The sequence below is a fragment of the Erythrolamprus reginae genome, chromosome 1 (assembly GCF_031021105.1).
Source record: "Erythrolamprus reginae isolate rEryReg1 chromosome 1, rEryReg1.hap1, whole genome shotgun sequence".
NCBI classification, from domain to species: domain Eukaryota; kingdom Metazoa; phylum Chordata; class Lepidosauria; order Squamata; family Dipsadidae; genus Erythrolamprus; species Erythrolamprus reginae.
In genome coordinates this window covers 121,227,376-121,254,925 of record NC_091950.1, presented here as the reverse complement: position 1 = coordinate 121,254,925, position 27,550 = coordinate 121,227,376, and the positions used below count along the sequence as shown (strand labels likewise).

General features: G+C 39.1%; 1 protein-coding gene across 3 annotated transcripts in view; it reads right to left on the bottom strand.

The window, feature by feature from the left end:
- The window catches only part of IRAG1 (inositol 1,4,5-triphosphate receptor associated 1), a 97,417-nt gene that overhangs the window by 34,436 nt on the left and 35,431 nt on the right, over positions 1–27,550 (bottom strand). For all 3 annotated transcript variants that reach the window (XM_070763202.1, XM_070763212.1, XM_070763194.1), the window contains 7 exons: positions 19,023–19,209; positions 12,167–12,267; positions 9,099–9,169; positions 7,247–7,420; positions 6,265–6,342; positions 5,405–5,451; positions 3,278–3,871 (listed from right to left, as the gene is read on the bottom strand). In XM_070763202.1, coding sequence (XP_070619303.1) covers positions 3,278–3,871; positions 5,405–5,451; positions 6,265–6,342; positions 7,247–7,420; positions 9,099–9,169; positions 12,167–12,267; positions 19,023–19,094 — 1,137 coding nt within the window. In that variant the 5' untranslated portion in view covers positions 19,095–19,209. The remainder of the gene's footprint in view (positions 1–3,277; positions 3,872–5,404; positions 5,452–6,264; positions 6,343–7,246; positions 7,421–9,098; positions 9,170–12,166; positions 12,268–19,022; positions 19,210–27,550) is intronic.

Below are 27,550 nucleotides of genomic sequence, written 5' to 3'. Positions count from 1 at the left end.
AAGCTACAATGCTGTACCATTACAGTATTCCATTTTCCTAATGGAATCTAGTGATGTTTTCTAAATGTAATAATAATTTTTAAAGGAATTGATTCCTCATATGAAAAATTAAACTGAATCTTCACTTTATGAGCCCGAAGTTAGAATGGAAGGCCGTGTTCTCTAGCCACCTCCAACTATCCTTCCTTCATCCCAGTCTTTTTTTAAGGAAGGAAAATAGCCTCTTCTTCCAGGAAGAAGTAGAAAGGGAATGACTGCTTCCAACCTTCACAGAGGAGCAGGCTTTCTCTGAATATAAAAAGAAAAAGGCCTCTCTTTTGCTCAGGTAGAAAAAAAAAGCAGACAGAAATTGCTTCCTGTCTTTACCTGCAAATGTTAAGATCTGCTATGCTTCTATTTTTTTATTTTTTTATTTTGTCCAATACACAATACATATTGAAGAGAATAGACATGAAGTATTATATATAAAGAGAAGATATAAAAGTAGAGGAGAAGATATATGAAAGGAAGAAAAGATATATGAGATATGAGATAAGGAGAGACAATTGGACAGGGGACGAAAGGCAGGCTAATGCACTTATGTACGCCCCTTACGGACCTCTTAGGAACCTGGAGAGGTCAATCGTGGATAGTCTAAGGGAGAAATGTTGGGGGTTAGGGGTTGACACTACTGAGTCCGGTAATGAGTTCCACGCTTCGACAACTGGATTGCTAAAGTCAGCCTTTTTGGCGATATTGTTGCAGTGGGATTTATCATTTAGGTCATTTGATATTAGTATTCCAAGGTCTTGTACTGAGTGGGGGTGGGCTGTGAGATTTTGTTTATTCAGTTTATATATGAGGTTTGGATTCTTTTTGCCGATGTGGAGGGTAGAGCATTTGTTGGTTGATATTTGAAGTTGCCAGGTGTTAGACCAATCTGAGACAAAGTCGAGGTCTTTTTGGAGAGTAGATGTGTTGTCCGTGGTGTTGAATAGTTTTACATTGTCGGCGAAAAGAGCACAGTTGCTTGTGATATGATCGCAGAGGTTGTTGATGAAGAGAATGAAAAGAGTAGGGCTTCTAGTCCTTTTAATTCCGAGAAACAGAATAATTATTAACTTCTAACCATGTTGCAAATATTAAGACTATAAAAACAGCATCCCAGATGAGACCAAATCCTTATCTAGTCCAAAATTCTGTTCTTGCAGTAACCAATCAAAAGCCTGCAGGAAGCCACAGCCAGGATACGCCTAGGAGCATCCTTCCACTTAGGCTACCCAGAAATAAGAGTCATATTGCCAGTGATAAACTGGAGGTAAATAAATATAACCATTGTGACTGTTAATACACAGGAAAATAAGCTATTCCCACAGGAAACACAATGTGTTAGATATTTCATTTCAGTTGACAGTTTGTTATAATTTTGGGAACACCGATATTAAAAAATCATTTTTTGAAAAGTAAAAAAGTAGCTGCATGAAAGGACATGACAATAACCACAGTCCAAAATTGCACAAATACCACTGAACAGACATTCAGAAAGGCTACCAAAATGATGGGGACTACAGTCACAATCTCCAGAGTCTAAGCCCTACAAAAATAAAACCAAGGGATGTCTTTCTGGCTACCAGCTTGGCTGGTTTCAAAAAACGCTGGATCAGTTCATGGAAGTCATTAGAGACCAATGGCTATTAGGATGGATCACAGTGTGGCTGCCTATGAAAATAACATGTGGGGAAATTAATAGCCTTCCTTGTGCAGTTGGTTGGTACCGCTTGCGAGAACAGATTGTTTATTTATTTATTTATTCATTCAATTTATTAATGCCGCCCTTCTCCTTAGACTCAGGGCAGCTTAAAACATGTTAGCAATAATACGTTTTAACAGAGCCAGCATGTTGCCCCTACAATCCTCATTTTACCCACCTCAGAAGGATGGAAGGCTGAGTTAACTTTGAGCCGGTGATGAGATTTGAACCGCTGACCTGCAGATCTAGCAGTCAGCTTTAGTGGCCTGCAGTACTGAACTCTACCCACTGCACCACCTCGGCTCATGATTAGTGGACCATATGGGTCAGGCTTCTGATCCAGAGGATACTGATTACATATATGTTATAACAATGCAAACTGAATAATCAAATTATCACAGATAACCCCCACTCAGTTAAGGACCCAGAGAACTAATTACAAAAGACCTAAGTGCCAAAGCCCACTGCAACAACATCGGCAAGAAGGCTTCAAGAGTTGTTAATTAATCCTATGTAGCTTCTGCTCTGGTAATCTCACACTACTTACCAGAGCTTACAAAACTTTTGCCAGACCCATCCTAGAATACAGCTCATCTGTTTGGAACCCATACCGCATCTCAGACATTAACACCTTCGAAAATGTCCAGAGATACTTCACCAGAAGAGCCCTGCATTCCTCCTCCCGTAATAGAATACTGTACAAAACTAGACTTACAATCCTGGGCCTAGAAAGCTTAGAACTAAGACGTCTTAAACATGATCTAAGTATTGCCCACAAGATTATATACTGGAACGTCCTGCCTGTCAATGACTACTTCATCTTCAACCACAACAACACAAGAGCACATAACAGATTCAAGCTTAATATTAACCGCTCCATACTTGACTGTAAAAAATACGACTTTAGTAATAGAATGGAATTCATTACCGGACTCTGTAGTATCATCCCCTAACCCCCAACATTTTACCCTTAGACTGTCCATGGTTGACCTCTCCAGATTCCTAAGAGGTCAGTAAGGGATGTGCATAAGTGCACTAGAGTGCCTTCCAACCCCTGTCCTATTGTCTCTCCTATATCCCATATATCTTCTCTTCTATCCCTATATCTTTCTTCTATTCTCTCATCAATTTATTTTATCCTATATTCTCTCTTCTATTCTTTCTCTAATTCTATTTCCTCGAAGGTGTCCTCTATTACCTTCATTGTGTATTATTGTGTATTGGACAAAATAAATAAATGAAAAATAAAATAAAATAAACTCAACTTCATAGGTAGGGGTATTTATTTTGTGCAATTCATTTGAATGAATTCCCAGAGGTCTGGCTGGGTTTGTTTGTTCCTTCCCTACAGACTACTAATTTTATTCATCTTCCACATTTCATAATAAACTGTAAATTTCTAGTATAATAAACTATGGAGGAAAAATCGTATTTTCCCAGGTTTAAAATATAATTTGCTACATTATAATCCTATTCTATTACATAAGACTGAAACAAATACTGCATAGTTTATGCAGAACTTCCCCATATCGACTGATCAAAACTCACCTCTCTGAGCTTCGTCAGTTTCTGCATTCGAATTGGCTGAACTTGTATTTGAAGGTCTTTGAATGGTGGAAGTTTAGCTGCTATATTACCAGCTGCAATATTACGAGCACAGTTTTTCATATCTTCAGGTGGTCTGAAAGGTGTTGTTTCTACATTGCATGGTTCAGGATGATCCCATGACGTAGATCGTAGTAGACGAGAGTGGTTACTAGATGCATTAAATTCAGTTTTATTAGAAACTTTAGAATCCTTCAGTAGTGGTGCTGAGCCCTTTAAATTTGTGCCCAGTGCAATCATTCCTGGTCCAGGTAAATGACCTTTGAAAGGAAAGTCGTTTCCTTTAATCTCTTTAGGGAATTCTTTCCCTAATTCAGCTTCACAGAAGTTCTTGGTGCTACTTGGAGATCTTTTGCCAGTGTTGGAATCTGAAGTGCAGAATTGAGGCAGATTATCCATATGTGGATCAAAGTTCTCCTTTTGTTCGGACACCTTTTCCTTTGGACTTTCCAAAACAGTTGTGTGAGGAACCACTCTTCCCTGAGAAGCTTTTCTTTGATCATCCTGGTTTTGATTAGGTATTCCTTTTGTGGGATTCTGAAATTAAACAAACTTAAATCAGTTTCTTTTAGATATCTTATTTTCTAAGCCCGTTTTTTCTTTTGATGGCACCAGCAACAATATTTCAGTGGTAGAAGCAATCTCTTCAATATTTCTTACTTTAGAAAAATTATTGTTTTTGATGTCAGAATTCTAGAATTCGGTAAATTATTTTACTGAAAGAGTAGTAGATGCTTGGAACAAACTTCCAGCAGACGTGGTTGGTAAATCCACAGTAACATGCCTGGGATAAACATATATCCATCCTAAGGTAAAATACAGGAAATAATACAAGGGCAGACTAGATGGACCATGAGGTCTTTTTCTGCCGTCAATCTTCTATGTTTCTATGTTACTAGAAAATAAATGTTTCCCTCAGGAAGCATTTATATTCAACCAGAACACAGCACTGCTATCTATCCAGTTTCTCTATAGAAACATAGAAACATAGAAGACTGACGGCAGAAAAAGACCTCATGGTCCATCTAGTCTGCCCTTATACTATTTCCTGCATTTTATCTTACAATGGATATATGTTTATCCCAGGAATGTTTAAATTCAGTTACTGTGGATTTACCAACCACGTCTGCTGGAAGTTTGTTCCAAGGATCTACTACTCTTTCAGTAAAATAATATTTTCTCATGTTGCTTTTGATCTTTCCCCCAACTAACTTCAGATTGTGTCCCCTTGTTCTTGTGTTCACTTTCCTATTAAAAACACTTCCCTCCTGAACCTTATTTCCTCCTAGATTCAGGCACTATACTGAATCTTCATAGAGACGTAACAAGATTATTTTTGAAATACAAAATTTCACGAATAAACAATCCAAATGAACCATTTCTATGCAGAGAACCAAGATACAGACCATGTAAGGCTTTATAGGTTAAAATTAACACTTTGAATTGCATCCAGAAAAACCCGGGCAACCAGTACAATATCTTTGTTGCAAATGTTCTATGATCAGAGAGATCTTAGCAGAATAACAGAGTTGGAAGGGACCTTGGAGATCTTCTAGTTCAATCCCTCATGTGGGAAACCCTATACAATTTCCGACAAAATGATTTCCTTCACCAACTGGTGGATTGCTGAAGTTTGAACTAATTGCATTTTCCAAATGATGCTCACATGCAACTTCAAGTAATGGCTTGATTACTGACTGAAGCATCAAAAACCATTGTCAACGCTCCCTGCTCCAGCGGGATAAATTTACAAACCGCAAATCAGACATTTCCCTTGTATTAACAGTACAAACTGGATAAGGAGAAAGTTAAGAGCAGTAGCTCTTCTCAATAGAAAAAAAATGTTTTCCTCTTCACTCATCCGCCAAGGGTTCCTTCCAAGTGACCTTTCATAGTGTTTTTGACTCTGTTCTCTCACATTGGACTCTGACAACATGCCCAGATTTGGTGATGCAATCAGTGTAGCATAGCTAAACTAGTTACTGCCCATATAATTCCCATTTCTCAAAATAACATTGTTTATCCTGACCGATTATATTAAATGTACAAAAAATATTAAAGCATATTTACCTGCACTGGAGACACTGACTCAACACTTGATGTGCATATATCAGAATCTGCAATATGAAAAATATGCAATTTACCTTATTTGAAACATCATACATCAAAGAGAGGCATGGCAATTTAAAGAAAGTCACTGCATACCTTAGGAATCCTCTTATGAGCCAATCCATCTGAAAACATATAACCTGCTGAAAATGCACTACTCTGGATCTGGTTGTATGAGGAACCTTTCTCTGAAGCCATGAAACATCCTCCCAAAGAAGAGTTATTAATTTCCCTGATGATTTATATCTAATTCATCTTCTCTGAAAATTAAAACCGGCTCTATACAACCTGTTTAAGATCTGCCTGCATTCTTTGTTATTTTGTTTGTTAAGAGATGAATGCTTATTTTACTATAAAGTTGCAAATATACTCAGTGTGTTTTAAAAATAACCCCAATCTAGTGCCAAGATAGTTGGAAGTTCTAAGAGCATTTGATATCTGGAAAGCACCAGATTGATTAAAAAAAAGTTTTAAAAGTGATTAAAATAGACAAATTCGTGGATATCACCTAATTATGAGCAGATGATAGATCCAATTGAACCTTCAGGGTCAAAACCAAAATGGCAGTTAGTACTAGCTTGAAGATAACAGAATTAAGTTCTCTATTCAGCTTTCTTTCTTGAGTTGCTGATTGGATTGACCATTATGGGAAACAGAATGCTTTTTATTTTAACCCACTGTTGCAAAATAATTCCTGCTACATTTTTGAGGGAGACTTCTATATTCACAATACCTCTTAATAGTCAACTTTATGGAGCATGGAGGTATCAACCAACACGAAAGCATTATTCTATATTAGAATTTTGCACTAGAGATTTTACCTGTTGGATCGGGAAGAGTCAACGAGTTGCTCCGAGATGAAGCAGGTGAAACACTGGGGCTCAGTGATGGGGATAAAGCTGCATTAAATAAAGATGTCACTTGTGAGGCATTTAGTAAATTTTCTATAAAGGTGAAGTTAAATGCAAAGCATTTATTAAAATAAAACTATGAAATCAGTATTACAGACAACAAAATACAGAAGGGGTAAAAGAGCTTAATTCAGCATAGTACAGCGGTACCTTGGTACTAATTATTAATTGGTTCTGGGATGTTTGATGAATAACAAAAACAATGAGTACCAAACACATTTTTTCATTAAGGTATAATGTACTGAGTAACAAGGCAACTTACACTAATGTTCTAACTAGTGTGTTGATATTAAACAAATGATGAGTACCGGGACAAACTGTTTGATGTCAAAATATGTTGAGTATTAAATTTGATGAGTTTCAAAGCATTTGGGTACCAAGGGATGGAACAATCAGTAAGGATCATCCCCAAAAAGCATTTTATAAAATCAGTGTTTTTCCCAGAGCCATGATGATATACTGGTAGTGTTTAGGATGCTAGACTTGCAGCAGGTACAGGTACAGGAAGATCCAGGTTCCCAAACTATGAAAGCTCATTGGGTGATTTTGAGCTAATTACTATCTCTTAGCTAAATAAGATTTTAGTAGATTTGAACATAGCAATTCCAGAATAAAAAGGTTCTATTTCTGTCACTGTGGCCAGTTTGGGATGATTGAATAGAACCTCTATGGTAAACCATCTGGAATTGGGGAAGTTGGATAGATAAATAAATAAATTAATTTAAAAAACAACTGCTGGAATGCAGAGCATTTGTAGCATCAGTGCTGAAGTAAAACACATTTTCTGGTTTGTGTACTCCTCTACACATGATTCTTGGAATAAAACATCATAGTTGTTGTATGTGAATTCCATTTTATGCAAGTCTGGAAGAAGGTATTTTGGAATACATACCTGTGGGTGATTCTGAAAGGCTGCTTCTTGACTTTCTTCCTCTACGTGTGAGGAACTTCTCACTCACCTTCTTTGCTTCTTCTAATAGTTCAAAGTTCTTCTTTTTATCTTCATCAGATATTTGTATATCTGGCAATTGGTCATGTAGCAGATCAATTACATGACCTTCATTATCTAAATAGGAAAGTATTGAATTAACAATGAAACATAACTGCACATTCAAAGTGTTTCTTTTTGACTGCTGTAATACAAAATATTGGTAAATGTCTATCACAATTGACCAGCTAAATGAGGGCAATTAGTTATCTATTCTGTGTTCTGGTTGGCTCTGGCCCAGCTCCTGCCCCAGGGAATGTAGAGGTGGAGGCAGGGGAAACGTCAACATGTCCTAGGCCTGTTTTGTTGCCGGCAGAGTCAGGGAGTGCAGTTTCCTCGGACGAAGAAGAAAGTGGGGGTGAATTGGAAGAGGGGGGCTTGGCACACAGCCCAGGAAGCCAATCACCATTATCTTCGGTAAATTCGGATGACAAAGTGTTAGACCCACGCAGGCGCAGACTTAAGCATAGAAGAGACCAATTGAGGAAATATTACAGGAGATAAGAGAGGCCACCTGTGTTTGGGTAGGGTTCCAGTAATTAGAGCTGCTGATACAAATAGCAGCATACTAGTTTGGCCATTGTGGAAGATTATCTGATCGCAGTTCTTCAGGATCGTGCCTCGCTGTGTCTGAACTTTGTGGATTTTTCACGCCTTTGACACCAAAGCAGAGTAAAGTGTGTGTGTATGTGTTTCACTTTGTGGGAAGAAGGGCTGTGACGTTTCTTCACAGCTACTAGCTAAGTACTTAAGGACTGATTAAGGGACTTGTACAGCCGACAAGGTTGTTTTGGGGAAGAGTGCTCTTTGCAATACAAAAAGGGTGCTTTGTTTCTTTTGAATTTTGTGATAAAGGCCATTGTTTTGAATTTTCAAACGTTTGTGTGTCTGAAATTTGTACCCGTGAATTTTCGGGAAGCTTCTACCAGAGAACCCGGCAGAACATTCTGTAAGATAGTTTTTAATGTCTGTAAATATATCTATTATAATTGAGCCTGCAGGTAGCTTCATATTAGTGTTTTTTGTGTTTTTAGGTGAGGCAACATTGGTTACAATAGGACATAAAATTGTCAACAGAATTTGGCATCTACAAGGTTAGGTACAGAGATTGATTCCTCCCGGTTCACCCTGGTTCACCTGAACTGATAGCAAACTGCTGGTGATGTCATGATGACATCATGGAACAGGTTTGATTAGTGCCGTTCCATGGGCACTGCTATCTTTTTTGGGGGGGAGGGGTATTTTTTTCTGGGTTTTTTCCTTCTGTGCATGTGCAGAAGCCAGGTTTCTGGAACTGTGTATGTATCACCATCTTGTTTTGGGCTTAAAAATTTTTTTTTTTCAGCACTGTGCATGCGAGGTGCAGCCACGCGGCGCAGGAGGAAGTGAACCGGCAGTGAGGTAAGTTAGAATCCACCCCTGGTTAGGGGGTGATATATTTCTTTGTTCTTTGACATTTACAGGCCTTGAATATTCTGTTATAGACAACATTTAGGATTACATCAATGCATTCTATCTTATGAAGCCCAAAAGACATTGAAGTGATATATTTCCTTCTATTTTCTTCATCCTTATATGTTCTCTGACTACACCATATACAAAATAAGCTCAAAAATGTTTGTACTGCATACAATATAAATATTTTTAGAACAGAATCAATTTTATGGAAGCAAATAAAGCAACACTTTAAATTCTGCCAGTTTGTGTGTATAAATAATTTAAAAGAAAAATTAAAGCAACAACATATGATTCTTACCTACAGAAGTCAAAGAGCTCCCTGATTTTCGAGCATTTCTGTTAGAATATCGCAGATGCGGGCTAACAGGCCTAGGAAAAAAGACCCATATTTAAAACTGTTAAAATTAATATGTGTGAATAGTGATGTACATCTATGTATATATGCATCTATGGGCATGGGAATGTTTCCATGAATCTATTCATCTTTATTTTATACTGTGAACAAAATATTTTTTTCTATGTTTATTTTTAAATTAGTAAATTATAATATATAAGTCCTAGCCAAAATCAAGATGCTGCTATGAACTCACTCATAATGGTTCTTATAGAAACAAACTGAAATAATAAGGACAATCATAAGGAATAAGTACTTCCCTACATAGATAGTGAAGGTAATGTAATATGTATGTAGGAAAAGGTTTTGGATTATTACAGACCAGTTTAAAAAAATAAGCAATTCAATTAAATGTTCTATTTACATTAAAATAAATAATATAATAAGATTTTTAATAAATATTATAATAAATAAATAAGCCAAATAATGTCCTTAAAAAATAAAGTTAATAATAGTTTGGCACAATGATATCAGTTGCTATTAGCTTGAAAACTGGCTGACGGTCTTATTTTATGTTTTCATCTACCTATCGATGCAGAAATAGTTAAAACAAGCAGAAAAAGGATGAAAAAGAGCTCATGGAAAAGCAGTAGGGAAGGGGAAGGAGTAGAGAGGATGGTAGAAGATGGAATGATGGATAAGGAATCAGGTAATGGGCAGATGAGAAAAGGAGGAAGATGGAAAGTACTATGGAAAGTACAATTGTCCAAAGGTGCTGGTATTTATCTTTATTCAAAAGATGAGGCTGTACTTCCTTTGAACAAACATTAAAGGATTTAATGCACATTTGGAGGGAGGCGCGCCGATGCTGAATGCTTTCCGTCCGCGGTGGGGGGTGCAGGGCAGGCACAGGCAGCCCCAGGAGAGAAAGAGGGAGAGAGAGAAAGGAAAGACAGAGAAAAGGGAGGGAGAGAAAGAGGGAATGAAGGAGAGAGAGAAAGAAAGAGTGAGAGATAGAAAGGATAGAGAGAAAGAGGGAGGGAGAGAAAGGAAAGAGAGAAAGGAAAGAGATGAGAGAGGAAGAAGGAGAGAGAAAGAGAGAGAAAGGAGGGGGAGCGAATTATGGATGTCAGAACTCGCGCATGCATGATAGTGCGCGCCATTTATTTATTTATTTATTTATTTCGAGTTCTATGCCGCCCAGTCCAAAAGGGACTGCTGCTCAGACATTATACTTTTCCGCCCACACCGGAAAAAAATTAGAGGGAACACTGATTGCAGTAGTTGAATCTCGAGATGATAAGGGCATGAGTGACCATGAGCAAAGATTCCCTGTCCAAATAGGGCCGCAACTGATGCACCAGGCAGACCTGGGCAAATGCCCCCCTCGCCACAGCTGAGAGATGGTGTTCTAAAGTCAGCTGTGGATCGAAGAGGATGCCCAAGTTGCAAAAGCTCTCTGAGGGGGTCAATAATTCCTCCCCAGGGTAATGGACGGACAGATGGACGTGTCCTTGGGAGGCAGTACCCACAGCCACTCCGTCTTGTCTGGATTGAGCCTGAGCCTGTTGACACCCATCCACACCCTGACAGCCTCCAGACACCGGCACATCACTTCCACTGCTTCACTGAGTGGACACGGGGTGGAGAGTATCATTAGCGTTTTGATGGTAACTCAACCCGTGCCCTTGGATGGATATTTGCTTTAGCATAGCAATTCTGACTTGAGTGGTGTAGGTTTCATTTCAAATAAATAAATTACACTTATTATCCATATAAACTTCACTCCTCCAATAACAGACAACGTGAACTGAATTCCATCAATCAATCAAGCTATCTTTTGGTTCCAATTAGACATTAAAGTGGATAGGTGAACTCATCTTACCTTTCATTTTCTTAAAATTGAAAGCTTAAATGTAATAGGTATGTGTGTATGTGCATTTGTGGGAATACTTAAATTTATTCCATAGCCTTCACAAGCAAGAAAACAAGTGGGCAATATAAATATAGGTATCCTCCTGATTAGAAAAATATGGATGTCTCCATAGATATGAAAACAGCTAATTGATTAAAACATGGCTCTCTTAAACTTTACGTTTAAGAGTACTCTTGGTACCCTAGGAAAAGTCCCTTGACCATTCTCCCTCCCTGTCCATCAAGTATGGAAACTACCTCTTCAGAGATAATCAAGAACTAACATTCTGTTTTAAGAATTCACTTCCAAGTTCTTGGAATATAGATAACTCTTCATTAATAACCATTTATTTATTTATTTTATTGGATTTATATCCCGCTTCTCTCTGAGGACTCGGGGCGGCTTACCATTTAGTGTACCATTCAAAGTTATGATGGTGCTGAATGAGACTTGTGGTCTTCTAAGCCAACAGAAGTGATATTTGAACTACACTGAAAGACATTTGCTGCAAAACATGATTTTGTAGGCAAGAGTCTTCCTCATTCGTTGCAGCCACTGCAGCATTCCCAGTGTCCTGTGATTATAGCATGGATGCATGGCAACTAAACTCGAAATTATGCATCCTTAAGTCATGATTATTGCCATTTGTGTCCTTCCTTGCTGGTTTTCCACAAGCAAAGTCAATGGGAATGCAGGCAGGAGTTAGCAAATGAGGATCACATAATATTATGCCTAGCACCCGTGTGGAATTTGTGTAACAACTATAGCTGGAACTGCTGGAACTGCCATCATAAATTGGTGTGATCATGTGATTTTATGCTTTATACCTGCATAGCTTAGCAACACAAATTCCTGGTCCTGATTACCATCATTAACTGAGGATTACCTTTTCTTTAATCCCACTTTTTTTTCTTTCCACATAAGCGTAGATTAACATTTTTTTGTCAAGCAAAAGCTTCCTTTTTATCTGACTCGGTACATTTATTTATTGAATCAAATTTATACACCTGCCCATTTATTTATTTATTTATTTATTATTTGGATTTGTATGCCGCCCCTCTCCGAAGGGCGAAAATTAATGATCATGGAAATAAAATGGAACACATGCATTAATTACCTGAGAGGCAAATTTGTGTCTCTTTCTGTAACTGGTCTAACAGCACACTCCGGAAGAATTATTGAAGGTGTGTTGCATATAGCTGTTTCAGCAGAGGACTCCTGAACAAGAGAAGTATATGTCATTCAAGCAGAATAAAATATCCCACCATCCTTACATGAAAACTTAAGGTTTACTGTTCCCAAGTTTGGCACAGGTACCCTTTTAATAAAAAGTAAACCTTCCTGAAGCGAAGATAGTTCCTCCAAAAGATAAAGATGGGGTAAAATTAATCTGCCTGCATTCCCGTAGTCCAGCAAAAATTTGAAAAGACACTTTTTTATTTTTAAAAAAATTGAGGAAAAAAATGCTTTCCCTTTCGGTAACATCAGTAAAGCACTTCATATCACAAGTGAATTATCTATTTTTTTTTTAATACAATGATAAGGAGATTACAAGATTGTACTTATGTATTAAATGTATAACAATTGTAAAAAGGAAGATTTTCCTTTGTAAGTTAGACGTAAACTGCACATAAATTACACTACTCTCCGAGTAGTGCCAATTGTAAATAATGATACCAAATATGCTATATATAAAGCAGAATGCTTTATTTTTTTTCTTTTTCTTATCTTCTTTTCCTCTTCCCTTTTTTTTCTTCCCTCCTTTTTTTATATTCGTTCTATGTGTATATATCGTATATGTTGTCTTTTGTTGTGTAATTTTAATGTAAATACTTAATAAAACTTTTTTCAAAAAAACCCCAAACAAGTGAATTATCTAATTCTTGATTTATAAGTGTGTGCAGCTTTACAAGATCTTTCAACCCTGTCCTGTAACCAACTAAAGACTTGTTGACATATTTGACAACTAAGATGAATCATACAGTTAATTTCATTAACAACAAAGAAAATTAAAGCTATAACAAGAGCAAACCCAAAAAAATGATGGTCTCTACAAATTTCTACAAGTAAAGGCTTGAACAAAGAAACATTATGTTTGGTGTTAATACTATCAACCATTTAGCTTGTATAACATTAATGAGATGTGATGGGCATACAGAAATACAGGACAGTAACAAATTGTACATACATAAACAAATTTGCATATTTGTTTTTGCTCTGTCTTAAGCTTGCCAATTGTATATCTTAAGGAGAATGCAAACTATCCTCTGAATTTTTATGTGATTACTCGTATTAACAACAACCTTCGGGGAACAAAACTGGATCACGATTACTGTCTTTAGTGAAACATCTTAGTTATAAATCAATTCTAAATATTTATACAGACTCGGAAAAGCAACCTATTTTTAAAACATTCTCCTGACGGATGTTTACTGAGCAAACAGAAGACAGATCTTTTGATACCTAGAAATATATTTATATACTCGCTGTAAAATATGATTTTGAAAGCCAGTGACTATCTCATTAGATTTGTAAGACAACTTATTCTGTAGGCGTATTAATCAAATATCACAGTTTTGGAGAGTTACAAGAAAATACTGGATGATGTTTTGACAGATGCTGCACTTAATTTAAAAGCTTAGGATGTAAAAATGGCCATACTTCTACGTTTGTTAAAGTTGCTCCATTTCATGTGTCAGTACAGCAGATCAGGCTAACATAACATGGATTTGAAAGGTTAACACTTCCTTTGAATCTAATAACTTAAAACAGAAGCCTACATTTATGTAATTGCGACTTAATACATATTTGAGCTATACAGTGGTACCTCGACATACGAGTTTAATTCGTTCCAGACCCGAGCTCGTAAGTTGATCAACTCGCATCTCAAACGAATGCCTTTAGACTTTGTTTTTTGCGCTGAGATAACTGGAAGCAAGGAGATTCTTGCGCCACCTAGTGGCAGATCGGCTCGTATCCCAAATTTGAGCTCGTGTGTTGAACAGAAATTTCGCTCGCGTCGCGGCTCGTAACTTGGAATACTCGCATGTGGAGCAGCTCGTATCTAGAGGTACTACTGTACTTTTCTTCTAAACTGTATAAGGTGGAGTGGAAAATATGCCTTGACTGTGAACCCTCCCCATAAGGAGAGGTTTATTTATTTATTTATTTATTAGATTTGTATGCCGCCCCTCTCCGTAGACTCGGGGCGGCTCACAACATACAATAAAACAATTCACAACAAATCTAATAAATTTTTAAAAATTAAAAAAAAAACATTATTAAACCAGACATACACACAGACATACCATACATAAATTAGGTTACATATTTGTGTACCACAAGAGACATGGTACTCATAGAAGGAATACTCCATTGGAATATTGGATGCTATCAAACAAAAGGAAATGAGGATCCGGATTGTGGGGGCAATATGCTGGCTCTGTTAAAAAGTGCTATTGCTAACATGTTGTGAACCGCCCTGAGTCTAAGGAGAAGGGAGGCGTAAAAAAAAATCAAATAAATAAAAATAAATAACTAAATAAATTCAAAGGTGAAAAAAGTAAGGTTCTACATTTAGGCAACAAAAACAAAATGCACAGGTATAGTATATGTAGTATCTCTGTGATGCTATTGTATTCTAATTTCTCTCATGTACTTTAGTGTTTCAGGGTCCACAGTAGTCAAAATATAATTTAACAATTTATCTGGGATTAATGGAACTCAAGAGACTGTTTCTTCCCAAAATTTGGAAGACTAAGAAGCAAAGCTTCCACTTATAATACCAGCAGGTAATCATTCTGGAGATTTCTTTTCGCTCTAGATGAACTTAATATTTTGAGAAACAAGAGACTTCTAGCTGTAAGAGAATAAGTGAAATTCATAAGAAGTCAGGAACTAGAAGTTGGACAATTCCTCACAACCGTTTTACGCATATAAACTACCTGGAAGAAAAGGCATGAAAATATATTTTTGACGTATGCTGTATGCTTTCCATCTGACAGCTTACTAAATTCACATATAACTGGCTTGTTTATCTTCCACCAGGAAATTAGCTGTTAGCACAAATGTGTAATTGTGTCAGAAAGCATGACAAATCACTTAAGGGTTCAACTTTTTCCTATGAAACTAAAGGAAAAGTAGCGGATGTTTTCATCCAGATGTAGAATACCATGTCCTAGGTTTGGAAGACAATGATAAAAGCAAAACTGAATGTGCCAGATATACATTGGTCTTAAAAGTTTTCAACACATCACAAAGAACATAATAATTTTTAAAAGGCCAGTTAACTAAGTAAACCCTGACATTATAGATATTTAGTCTTCTAAGTCATTGAATGCATGAATTCATCATTGTACATTAATGAAAGTTTCTTGTTTTAAACATTCCACATACATCATCTAGGTTTTGTACGTTATGTTCCCAAAAATATTTTTCAAGAGAAATTAGAAGACAATGACGTTCATCAATACACTATTAAACACACATTCACACACACAAATGATTTTGACAGGATAATGCAGCATGCCAGACTGTTAATTTTTTTTTTAAAATCACAGACTGGTAAGAAGAAAGGAACAGTGATAGTTAAAAAGGAAATACGTATGGTGTCTTTCAGTTTTGGCAGTAATTACTACTGGTTTCTTCTTTAATATGTGAAGAGAAGCCTATTATTTCTCTGATAACTGGTTTCATTATCAAACCACTCTTAGCATGGGAAGTTGTATATAGCACTAGTTGAATACCCATGCTCCCCTACTGTTGTGGCCAGCTCCTGCTCCGAGGACTGTGGGTGTTGGTTTGGGAGAATCCTCACATTATCAGGGACCGGTTTTGCTGCCAACAGCTTCGGACAGTGAGGATTCTGGGTCAAGGGCAGGTTCTGGGAGTGAAGCAGGATTGGATAATGAGGTAGTTACAGGCAGCACATTAGCTAATTACCCCATTAGTGAGTCATCATCATTAGACTTGGAAGAAGAGGGATTCATAGATGCTCGAAGGCGCAGGTTTATGACAAGGAGGGAACAACTGCGCAAGTATTATAGAAAATAAGGGAGAACACCTATGGCTGGGACAATTAGGCTAATGGGGCTGTTGATAAATTGCCAGCGTTGTTGAGAGCATGTGTGGGAAATTATCTGTTTGGTGAGAGAGAAGTGCTGTTTGCTTTTGAACTGCTTCAGGATTTACAAGGACTTTTTTGAACAATTCACAGTTAAGTACAGTGTGAGGACTCTTGAAAGGGGGTGGCTGTGACGTCTTCACAGCTGCCTTTTATCGGCTCTGCTTCCCCCCCCCCCCCCCCCCAGCATTCCAGGCTCGTGGTTTGTGGGAGAGCACTTTGGCTGATTTAAAGTGCGTGTGTACAATATTTTTTTGTTGATAAACCGACTCTTTGTTTACTTTACAACACTGTGTGTTTGAATTTACACTTTGGACTTAATTGGGGCTTGTAACGTGAAGCCCGGCATAACACCTACTAAACTATGAAATCGGGTTTGATAAATCAACAGTTACAGCTTGAAAATTAATAAGTAGTTATGATCGGTCTCTCCTCTCCCCTCCTCTCCTTCAACTTTGCTCCACAGAAGCCTCCCCTATCTTATCCCATCCTTCTTATCCCATCCTATCCCCTTTTCTCCCTCAGGCTTTATAGCCCCTTCCCTCCCTCGAGCTTGCCTTACAGAAGCCTCTCTTAAGCTATCTCATCCTCTCCAGAATTATTTTCAGGTTGAGAGGGGGAGTAGAATATCTAATTAATTAGCATCAGATCATGTTAATAATAATATTAGAAATACTAATGATCCGATGATCACCTTAAAAAATCATTTCTTATCGAGCACCTAGAAGCCAAGAAGCACATATGTGCCAAATTTCAAGGTTGTAGGCTTTATGATTCTGGAGATTCCGTGATCGCTGCTTGAGTGCTTTTCACTTTTATATAGATAGAAGATTCAAATGATATAAATCTTTTTATTATGAAGACTGGCAATTTAGGTAAATATGAGGGTGAAAAATTATCATACAAACTACAGGTTTTATTTATTTAGTGACCATTCAAAGTTAAAACAGCACTGCAAAAAGTGACTTAGACCATCTTTCATATTTATAACCATTGCAACCTCCCTATGGTCACGTGATCACAATTCAAACATTTTGCAACTGGTATGTATTTGTGACTGTTACAGTGGTCCGGAGTTATGTGATAACCTTTTGCAATCTTTTCACAAGTAAAGTCAATGCCAAATTCATATGAATTACTGACTTAACAGCTACAGCAATTCACTTAGCAACCGTAGCAAGAAAGATCGTAAAATGGGACAACACTCACTAAACAAATGTCTTAGCCACATAAATTTTAGGCTCAATTATGATTATAGGTCAAGGGTAGGCAAAGTTGGCTCTTCTATGGCTTATGGACTCCAACTCCCAGAATTCCTGAGCCTAATCATGCTAGCTCAGGAATTCTCTGAGTTGAAGTTCAGATGTTATAGAACAGCCAGCTTTGCCTAGCCCTGTTATAGGTCAAGGGCTACCTGCAGTAGGATCCAATGTATCAGAAAATATGTTTCTGTCTTCCTTTAGTAATGTAAATCTTGGGCTCAATTATGGTCGTAAGTCAAGAACTACCTGTTATACATTCTCAGACTGAAGCACATAGGCTTCAGTCAGGTCCTCCATTCCGGAAGAAAAATACTGACTGCTGATTGGCTAGACTGTCTGGCAGCTCCCTATAAAAGGGCTGGCTGTCAGACAAAGCCATTGGTGGTTTGTAAATAGTTGCCAGATAAAGAGCTGTTGTTTTAAAGCCACACTACCTGTAATCTATCTGTACAACAGAAATCTGTCATTGTAGGAATTTCCCAATCCCAAATATAATTATTGCATAATATTCCAATTCTATCCAGTTTGCAAGAATAGTGACAGAAGCTTCAAATATAATGTAAACAATGGAAAAGATCATTTCTATTTAAGAAGATTAAAGAGAACGGGGTTTGATACAATATGGTGTTAGCATTAGGTGCACTGTAGTGAAATTTCAGTATAGCTACATTCAATAATGCAGTTATAATTCAATAATACATAAGACTAGTCAGAAATGCTCCAACTAGAGACAAACTAGAAAAAATATTAAAAGAACAGTTCTCAAAACAAACTGTGGTGGAAGATAGGCGTTTCTATGCTTCTTCTTTCCCTACCATCAAGTTTATGTTAATTGATTATTATTTTATTAAGTTTACGTTAGTTTGAAGTTTATGCCAATATTTTCTCTATTCGCCCAACAAAATCATAATGTGGACATAAAGAATAATATCAAAGAGAGCTGAATTAGAAAACAGCAGCCATAAACATAGAAACATAGAAACATAGAAGTCTGACGGCAGAAAAAGACCTCATGGTCCATCTAGTCTGCCCTTATACTATTTTCTGTATTTTATCTTAGGATGGATATATGTTTATCCCAGGCATGTTTAAATTCAGTTACTGTGGATTTATCTACCACGTCTGCTGGAAGTTTGTTCCAAGGATCTACTACTCTTTCAGTAAAATAATATTTTCTCGCTTTCGATCTTTCCCCCAACTAACTTCAGATTGTGTCCCCTTGTTCTTGTGTTCACTTTCCTATTAAAAACACTTCCCTCCTGGACCTTATTTAACCCTTTAATATATTTAAATATTTCAATCATGTCCCCCCTTTTCCTTCTGTCCTCCAGACTATACAGATTGAGTTCATTAAGTCTTTCCTGATACGTTTTATGCTTAAGACCTTCCACCATTCTTGTAGCCCATCTTGGGACACGTTCAATTTTGTCAATATCTTTTTGTAGGTGAGGTCTCCAGAACTGAACACAGTTCAGCATCTAAGCATGGTTGAGATGTAGATCAGCAGAGATAGTCATACCCCTTGTAAAAGAATGAATACCTCTTGTAAAAGATTCAAGGTGACACATAAATAAAGATAACTTACTTACTTTGACAAGAGAAGGCAAATTTGGATGCTGTGTCTCAGTTGGCTGTCTGACATCTTCAGGTACAGTTTGCATGATGGGGAGGTGAAGGACTCGTTGAAATGCAATGCAGATTAAAGAACGCTGCTGGGAAAGTCTGTTTCAAGTTAACCTCTGATGATATATACTGTGGGTGGTTATGATCCCAGGACTAGAATAATGCCAAAAATAAAATAAAATCCAGACTGTTAACAGTGGGATCAGTTTATAATAACAAGCAGCAATAAGGTTTAAAGTAATGACTTAGGCTTCTTCCCAAATTTTATTAAGTATGCCTTTCAAGACGTAATGAAACATAATAGCATCATTAAGAGAAATTTGCTCAACATTCCATGAATGTTTCCATGAAAGAGTTTACTGGCGAATTTGAGAATGCACTCTCTTTTACAACTAAACTAGACCGATCCCTTAGTTGTTCATAAAACCTTAGGAAAAATTTTGGATATTGCATCGCAATTATATCAATGGCATAACTTCGTAAATGACATAAAGTCAGTGTTGATCTCACCTCTTGTAAACAAAGGACTTAATATAAATTTGAAATATCAACAGTGAACCTGTTCTAAATGAGTACTTGTTCCATTCCCAAAATATATTATCTTTTTCTTTGGCTTGGTGGGAACTACTATCTTCAATTTAGAAGGAAATAAAGCTTTCTTGGCATTACTGTATTGGCAGATTCTGGCCAGTCATTAATAATGTCATTGGCCAGAGAAGTCCATCATGCAAGGGTGATGATCTGACTTCCTTGGGAGTTTGTAAAACGTCTTAGCCTTCCTGTTCTCTTGAATGGGTTAAGAGTTGCTTCAAGTTTGATATCCTTTAAACTAACTTCCAACTCAGAACTAAGAGAGGACTCTTACTTCCTTTCATCATAAGGATAGCTTTCAGTAGTCTAAAACAAGAAAAGATCTTAGGATCTTTTGCCTATAACAGTGGCTTCCTCTGGAAATTTGTATGAAGCAGGGTGTGCACGGAGATTGGAGGAGGGCGAAAAACAGGCCTACCAGAACTTTAGGAAGGCTGGAAAGAGGCCTTTTTCCGGCCTCTAGAGGGCCTCTGGAGCCTGGGGATGTCATTTTCACCTCCCTGGAAACACAAGGAAAGCCCCCCCCCCCCCATTGTGGTGCATAAGGCCAACTAGGTCAACCCAGCAACCAGGCAGAGAACTCCTTGCTCATTTTTTTTTTGAAGTCTACCCCTGCAGTCGATGACCAGAGCAAGTTAAACATGCTCAAGGAATAGCCTGTTAAAAATTCTAGAATAAAATAATAAATAATAAAATCTATATTAAAATCACAAATTGGCATCCAATCTGCCTGTTGCATTTGAACAAAATACAGCATGGCCTATAATATAACATCAATCCTTAAATTGTGAGGTCCATAATCATTAAATACTAAAATGCAAGAGAGAGATAATGCAAAAGAATTTGCTGCATTAATTGTATAAAATAGCTATAATGGATCAATCACTGGTTCTACATGCAGTGATCATTATTTATTTAAGGGAGTGAAGGGCTATCAAAAATTTTACTACCACACTGTGGGCGTAGCTTATGCAGGATGCCCTGCATTTTCTTTCAACATCTGTCAGTGCAAATTGGGTGCTCTGGGGTGGAGCTCCATTTTCGCTACCCCACTGCGTTCCCCCCCGCCCGGGCATTAGCCCTGATCTAAGGGGTTGTTTACTTTCAATGATAAATGAATTTGATCACAGGGACTGATGGATTAAATGTTTTTTAAGATATACAATTTAATATAACATCAATCGTTTTATTTAATGATTAACCCAAATGAGTTAAAAAAGCAACGAAGGAAAGAAAGAGAAAAGGAAAGAGAATAATAAAAGAAGTAAAGTAGTAACATCCCACACAGATGTAAAGAAATGTATGTTTTAGAAGTCTACTAATTACAACTTCAATAATGCTTCAAAAGTACTTCGTATCTTGAATGTGTGGGAGTGCCGCACTTCTCAACTAATCATTAGCCTTATTTTCAAGTTGTCTTTTAAAAAGAGTTACGGTACATCACTGTAAGAGTCAATGCTTTCTTCCACACAAGCAGAGAGCATTTATGCTTTTGTCAGCCTGCAGCATTTCTTTCGAAGCATTTTGAAGCATACATTGCTCAGTATTGATCTTATAGCCTTACAACTAGGTATCTTCATTTTTGACTTATCACAATATGTTAAGAGGAGTCAGAGATGTTTAGGCCTTGAATAGGAGACTTTGTCTCAGATTGGTCTAACACCTGGCAACTTCAAATATCAACCAACAAATACTCTACCCTCCACATCGGCAAAAAGAACCTGAACCTCATATATAAACTGAATAAGCAAAATCTCACAGACAACCCTCACTCAGTAAAAGACCTTGGAATTCTAATATCAAATGACCTAAGTGCCAAAGCCCACTGCAACAATATCGCCAAAAAGGCTTCTAGGGTTGTTAACCTGATCCTACGCAGCTTCTGCTCTGGCAATCTCACACTACTCACCAGAGCCTACAAAACTTTTGCCAGACCCATCCTTGAATACAGCTCATCTGTCTGGAATCCATACCGCATCTCGGACATCAACACTCTTGAAAATGTCCAAAGATACTTCATCAGAAGAGTCCTTCACTCCTCCACTCGAAACAGAATACCCTACAACAATAGACTAATAATACTGGGTCTAGAAAGCTTAGAACTATGACGCCTAAAACACGATCTAAATATTGCCCACAAGATCATATGCTGCAATGTCCTGCCTGTCAATGACTACTTCAGCTTCAACCGCAACAACACAAGAACACGCAAGAGATTCACACTTAATATTAACCGCTCCAAACTTGACTGTAAAAAATATGACTTTAGCAATCGATTTGTCGAAGCGTGGAACTCATTACCGGAATCAGTAGTGTCAACCCCTAACCCCCAACATTTTCCCCTTAGACTATCCACAATTGACCTCTCCAGGTTACTAAGAGGTCAGTAAGGGGCATATATAAGTGCACCAGTGTGCCTTTCGTCCCTTGTCCAATTGTCTCTCCTTTATCTCATATATCTTTTCTTCCTTTCATATGTCTTCTCTATTTTTATATCTTTTCTTCTATCCCTTTCTTTATATATGTTACTACATGTCTATTCTCTTCAATATGTATTGTGTATTGGATAAATAAGTAAGTAAGTAAGTAAGTAAGTAAGTAAGTAAGTAAGTAAGTAAGTAAGTAAGTAAATAAATAAATAAATATTCAAGTCCCAGGGCTGCAGACTGAGTAGGGTGCTGAGTAGAATGCTGAAGAACAGCAATGAAAATATCTTCCATGTTGCTGCCAGAAAGTTTTTGTTATTCCAAAATTTAGAAGCCTATTTAGGACATAGCATAGAAAGTTAAATAATGGTCTATAACAGGGGTGTCAAACTTTTGTCATCACGGCATCATCATGTGATGTATCACAATTCCCCCCCCTTTGCTAAACTGGTTGTGGGCGTGACCAGAGCACGACGCATCTGGCCTGTAGGCCATTAATTTACACCCCTAACTCTATAACAACCTAGAAATCACTATTGAAAATTTTACTACTTACATTGTAGTAAAATTTTACTACTTACATTGTACAATAGGCCAAACTGAAACCCTTCTCCTATTCTCCTCCTATCCCTATTCAGTTCTAGAAATGGTTCTAGAAATGCTACCCCAAAATTACCAGTGAATGCATCAGCCTTTTACTTTTTTTGCCTTCCCTTAATTAAAACATATATCATTATGAGGAGTAGCCTACTGGCTGTATTCAACAACTGGGGCCAAAAGAGATTATGCTGCAGCAATTCAGAGGCAAGCCGCTGAATAAGGCAACAGCATACAGGAATCTGGCAAGTAAACTGAAAGAGGCAGGAGAGATAAAAAGAGCCAAGAAGGGAAATGCCTGCTGACTATTTGCTGCTGAAAACGTGACTGCTAACTGCTGCTACTGACAATTTCCTGAATTTTATTGCTTGGTTGTTGTGTCCAATTTGAGCCTTGCCCTTCCTGACTTAGCTAAAGCAAGTCAAGAGGACATATTAGGAATCTAACTTTCAGAGTGAGGAACTCAAAAGTAAGATCTTTTTCCCCCCCTTCTCCCTCCAACCAATTCATTCAGAGATACAACTTCTGGGAACCCAAGAGGGAACTTAAGATCAGATTATCAGTATGGGGATTTGACAGTAAGGGGCGTACATAAGTGCACTAGTGTGCCTTTCGTCCCCTATCCAATTGTCTTTCCTTTATCTCATATATCATATATATTTTCTTCCTTTCATATATCTTCTCCTCTATTTTTACATATTATCTTTATATATATTACTTCATGTCTGTTCTCTTCCATATGTATTGTGTATTGGACAAATGAATAAATAAAATAAATAAAATAAAAATTGGTGGGGGAATCTCCAAGCTAGCATAAACAAGAAGAAAGCACTATTGTGATCTCCAAGGTGTGGGTCAATGCTTGTCTTCTTGCCTGAAGAAGACCAAAATTATACTTTCCGTTATTGATGTTGGAAAGAAGAGAAGGGAAATGGAGAAATGAAAAAGTCCTGGACAATAGAAAAAAAATCTCTTTAGCAAAGGCAAACGTTCAGAAGCATGTGACCAAAAGAAATACAGTAAGAAGATCAGAAGGATACTTGATTTCAGTGGAGCTGCCAGACTGGTATCAAGCTCTTTTAGAGCAGAGGTCCCCAACCTTTTTTGCACCAGGGACCGGCTTTAAGCTAGACCAGTTTTCCATGGCCCGGTGGGGGGGGGGCTTTGGTCATATGGGGGTGGGGTTATGGAGGGGTGGAGCCAGGGCCGCCATCAGGAATTTTGGGGCCCCATACAGCCTAAGTGTCTGGGGGCCCCCTCCCCGCCATTTTAAAACTACTTTATTTTGCGACATACCAATTATGTATGAAATTTACCTTCTTTGGGGAGGGGTGAAAGGGGAGAGTAAGAGAAGAAGGAGTGAAAGAAGGGAATGAGGGAGGAAAGAAGGGAGGAAGGAAAAGGAAAGCAAGAAATGGAGGGAGGAAAGGAAGGAAAGAAAGAAAGAAAGAAAGAAAGAAAGAAAGAAAGAAAGAAAGAAAGGGGGAAGGGACAGGAACAGAGGAAGGAAGCAAGGAAACTTATGAAAGGGGAGAGTAAGAGAGGAAAGACTGAAGGAAGGGAGGGAGGGAAGAAGGTAGGAAGGAGAAAGAAAAGAAGAAATAGAGGAAGGGAAGGTAAAAGAGAGAAAGAAAAAGAGCAAGAAAGAAAGAAAGAAAGAGAATGAAAGAGAAATAAAAATAGAGAGGGGGAATGAAAGAAATGGAAGGAGGGAAGGAAGGAGAGAAAGCAAGAGAAAGAAAGAAAGCAAGAGAGAGAAAAAAGAATGAAAGAGCAAGAGAGCAAGAGAGCAAAAGAAAGAGAGAAAGAAAGAAAGAAAGAAAGGCAACTTCAAAGAAAGGCTCACTGAGCATCTCTCACTCTCTTTCTATCCCTCTTCCTTTCTCTCTCTTCCTTTCTATCTCTCCTCTTCCTTTATCTCCTTTCTCTCTCTCCCTCTCTCTTTCTCTCCCCCCTCTTTCCCTCTCTCCCTCTCTTGCTATCTCTCCCCCCTCTCCCTCTCTCTTTCTCCCTCTCTTGCTATCTCTTTCTCTCCCCCCTCTCTCCCTCTCTCTTTCTCTCTCTCCCTCTCTTGCTATCTCTTTCTCTCTCTTTCTCCCCCCTCTCTCCCTCTCCCTCTCTTTCTCTCTCTCTCCCCCCTCTCTCTTTCTCTCTCTCCCTCTCTTGCTATCTCTTTCTCTCTTTCTCCCCCCTCTCTCCCTCTCTCTTTCTCCCTCTCCCTCTCTTTCTCTCTCTCTCCCCCCCTCTCTCCCTCTCTCTTTCTCTCTCTCCCTCTCTTGCTATCTCTTTCTCTCTCTTTCTCCTCCTCTCTCCCTCTCTCTTTCTCTCCCTCCACTCACCCATCCCGGGGGTCTTTTTCGGACTTGCCAATCCAAGTCACGCAGCCTTGCGGAGCTCCTGGTGGTCTCTCATCCCCGAATCAGCCAGGTAAACACGGCCCCCTCTTCCCTGGCCCGAAACCAGCGAAGGTTGGGGGAATTTCTGCACAACCCCGGCCACTTTCGGGGTTAAATTCCTCTCCCCGCCCTCTCCGCACCTCCGAAGGGAGCAGGGCAGCGTTGCTGGGCTGGCCAATTCTGGGCAGGGGGCGAATTCCTCCCGGGGGGGTGGAGGTGTGGATGTGTGCGTGCGCCCAGAAGGCGTCCGAACTTTGCCCGGCGGAGCTCTGCAAACACGAGGCAGGGAGGGAGGGAGGCTGTTGCCCGGCCAGCGGGCACCAAACAGGGCAGGGCTCCATGGGAGGGGAGGGGGCGCCCCGCGTGGGACCCCCCCCCCCCGGCGGGCTCCGTCCGGTCGGGAAAAAGGAGGGCAGGGATCTCTCGGCTGGGGCGGCGCTGGGGGCGCTCTGCACACGCTCAGGGGGCCCGAAGCTGCGTGTGAAAGGGAAGGGGAGGGGGCACCTCGCGGCTGGGGGCTGCCTGGCTTTGTGATTTTGGCTGGGGGGGGAGTTAGGAAGGTCCTACTTCTCCCCCCCCAGCCAAAAACTCAAAGCCTATCTGCTGGATACGGGCGATGAGTGGGACAGAGCGGCGCGGAAGCCTCTTGCAGCAGCTGCCATAGCCACCGGCTTCGGCGCCGCTCCTCCCACTCATCGCCCGTATGCAGCAGATAGGCTTTGAGTTTTTGGCTGGGGGGGGGAGAAGTAGGACCTTCCTAAGTCCCCCCCCAGCCAAAAACTCAAAGCCAGGCAGCCCCCAGCCGCCAAAGGAGCCTTCTGATTCTCCCTGCCCTGCCCGACGCCCCACCCCGCCCTGCATAATGTCCTCTGCCGGGAGGGCAGCGGCGCCGCGGACCGGCTGGAAAACCCCAACGGCCCGGTCCCGGTCCGCGGACCGGCGGTTGGGGACCTCTGTTTTAGAGGATAATCCCTTGAATAAACCTTGCTCTAGATCAGGGGTATCAAACTCAAGGTCTGCGGGCCACTTCTGGCCTACAGGATGCTTAGATCTGGCCAATGGGGCTGGCCTGGAAATATCAAAGGACTGTATTGTGTGCTCTGCCAGCCAAAATGGGCCATGGGGGGTATGTGTGCCCCCACATAGACCATTTTTTGGCCAGCAGAGTGCTACAGGAGACTGTGGAGGCCAAAAATGGATTACCTAGGGATTACCCAGGGCCTCAGGGTGGCCTATTTCTGGCCAGGAGAATGCTGCAGGAGGCTGTAGAGTCTGAAAATGGGCAGCACAGTGGACACCCCGGGCTTCTGCATGGCCAGTTTTCAGCCAGCAGTGTTGCAGGAGGACTGGCTTGGACTGGATTACAGTTAGGTGGCCTCAAGTAAGTGTGTCTGATCTGGATAGAAAACAAACAACATTCTGGATGCCAGATTTTACATACCATAGGACCATTTAATTTACAATCAACAATCTATTCTGTATATTTTCTTTTATGTACACTGAGAGCATATGCTCCAAAGACAAATTCCTTGTGTGTCAATAAAGAATTCTATTCTATTCTATTCCATTCCATTCTATGTACTCTTTGTATTCTCTGTACTCTATACTCTATATTCTATTCTGTATCTATAATTGACAGCAATTTCTATTTACTATCCTGGAAATTTGCCTCTGCTATTAAATCTAGTATTATAATGTTATATAAGCTATTGTGTTTTTATTATTAGTTGAATAATAAAAATACAATAGTATAAATAGCTTGTCCGCCTGGAAAACCAATTTACCATTAAACATTGGGATAAAAATGTAGAAATAAAAAATTCAGTGGAATATGAAGAATAAGTAATAAATGTATGCCACTACTGGTCACATCTGGTGGAAAAGATAGGAAAATGGTTACCTGTAAAAACTGTGGAAAGAAAGAAGGGGGAAAATGCATCTTAAGCCTGTGCCAAATGTCCACCATGGCCATGTCCATCTAGCCATGCCCATTACCGTGCCTAATTCCAGTCACCCACTCACACACACCCTGGCCCTTGGAGATCAAACACATCTCTGATGTGGGCCTCAATAAAATCAGATTTAACACCCCTGCTCTAGATCACTATAGAAAACAGTATTAACTGTCATGAATCAAAAGAGAGCGTGGGAAGGATTCCATGGATGAGAATCTTCAAGGGGAAAACAACTCAAGAAGTTTGGGAAATTTTGAAAAGTGAGATTATAATAGCCGAATTTAGCACAATACCAATGAAGAATGGCTCTCAAAAGAAACCAGCATCGCTGCATAAAGAACTGTCTAACAAATTGAAAGATAAAAAGGACAAATATAAAAAGTGGAAAGAAGGGCAAATAACTAAGGCAGAACTTCAGTAAATAGCCCGAGACTGTAAAGATAACGTGAGGAAAGCTAGGGCTCATAATGAACAAAGGCTTGTGACAAAAGTAAAAGATAACAAAAAAAAGCTTCTTCCAACATGTTAA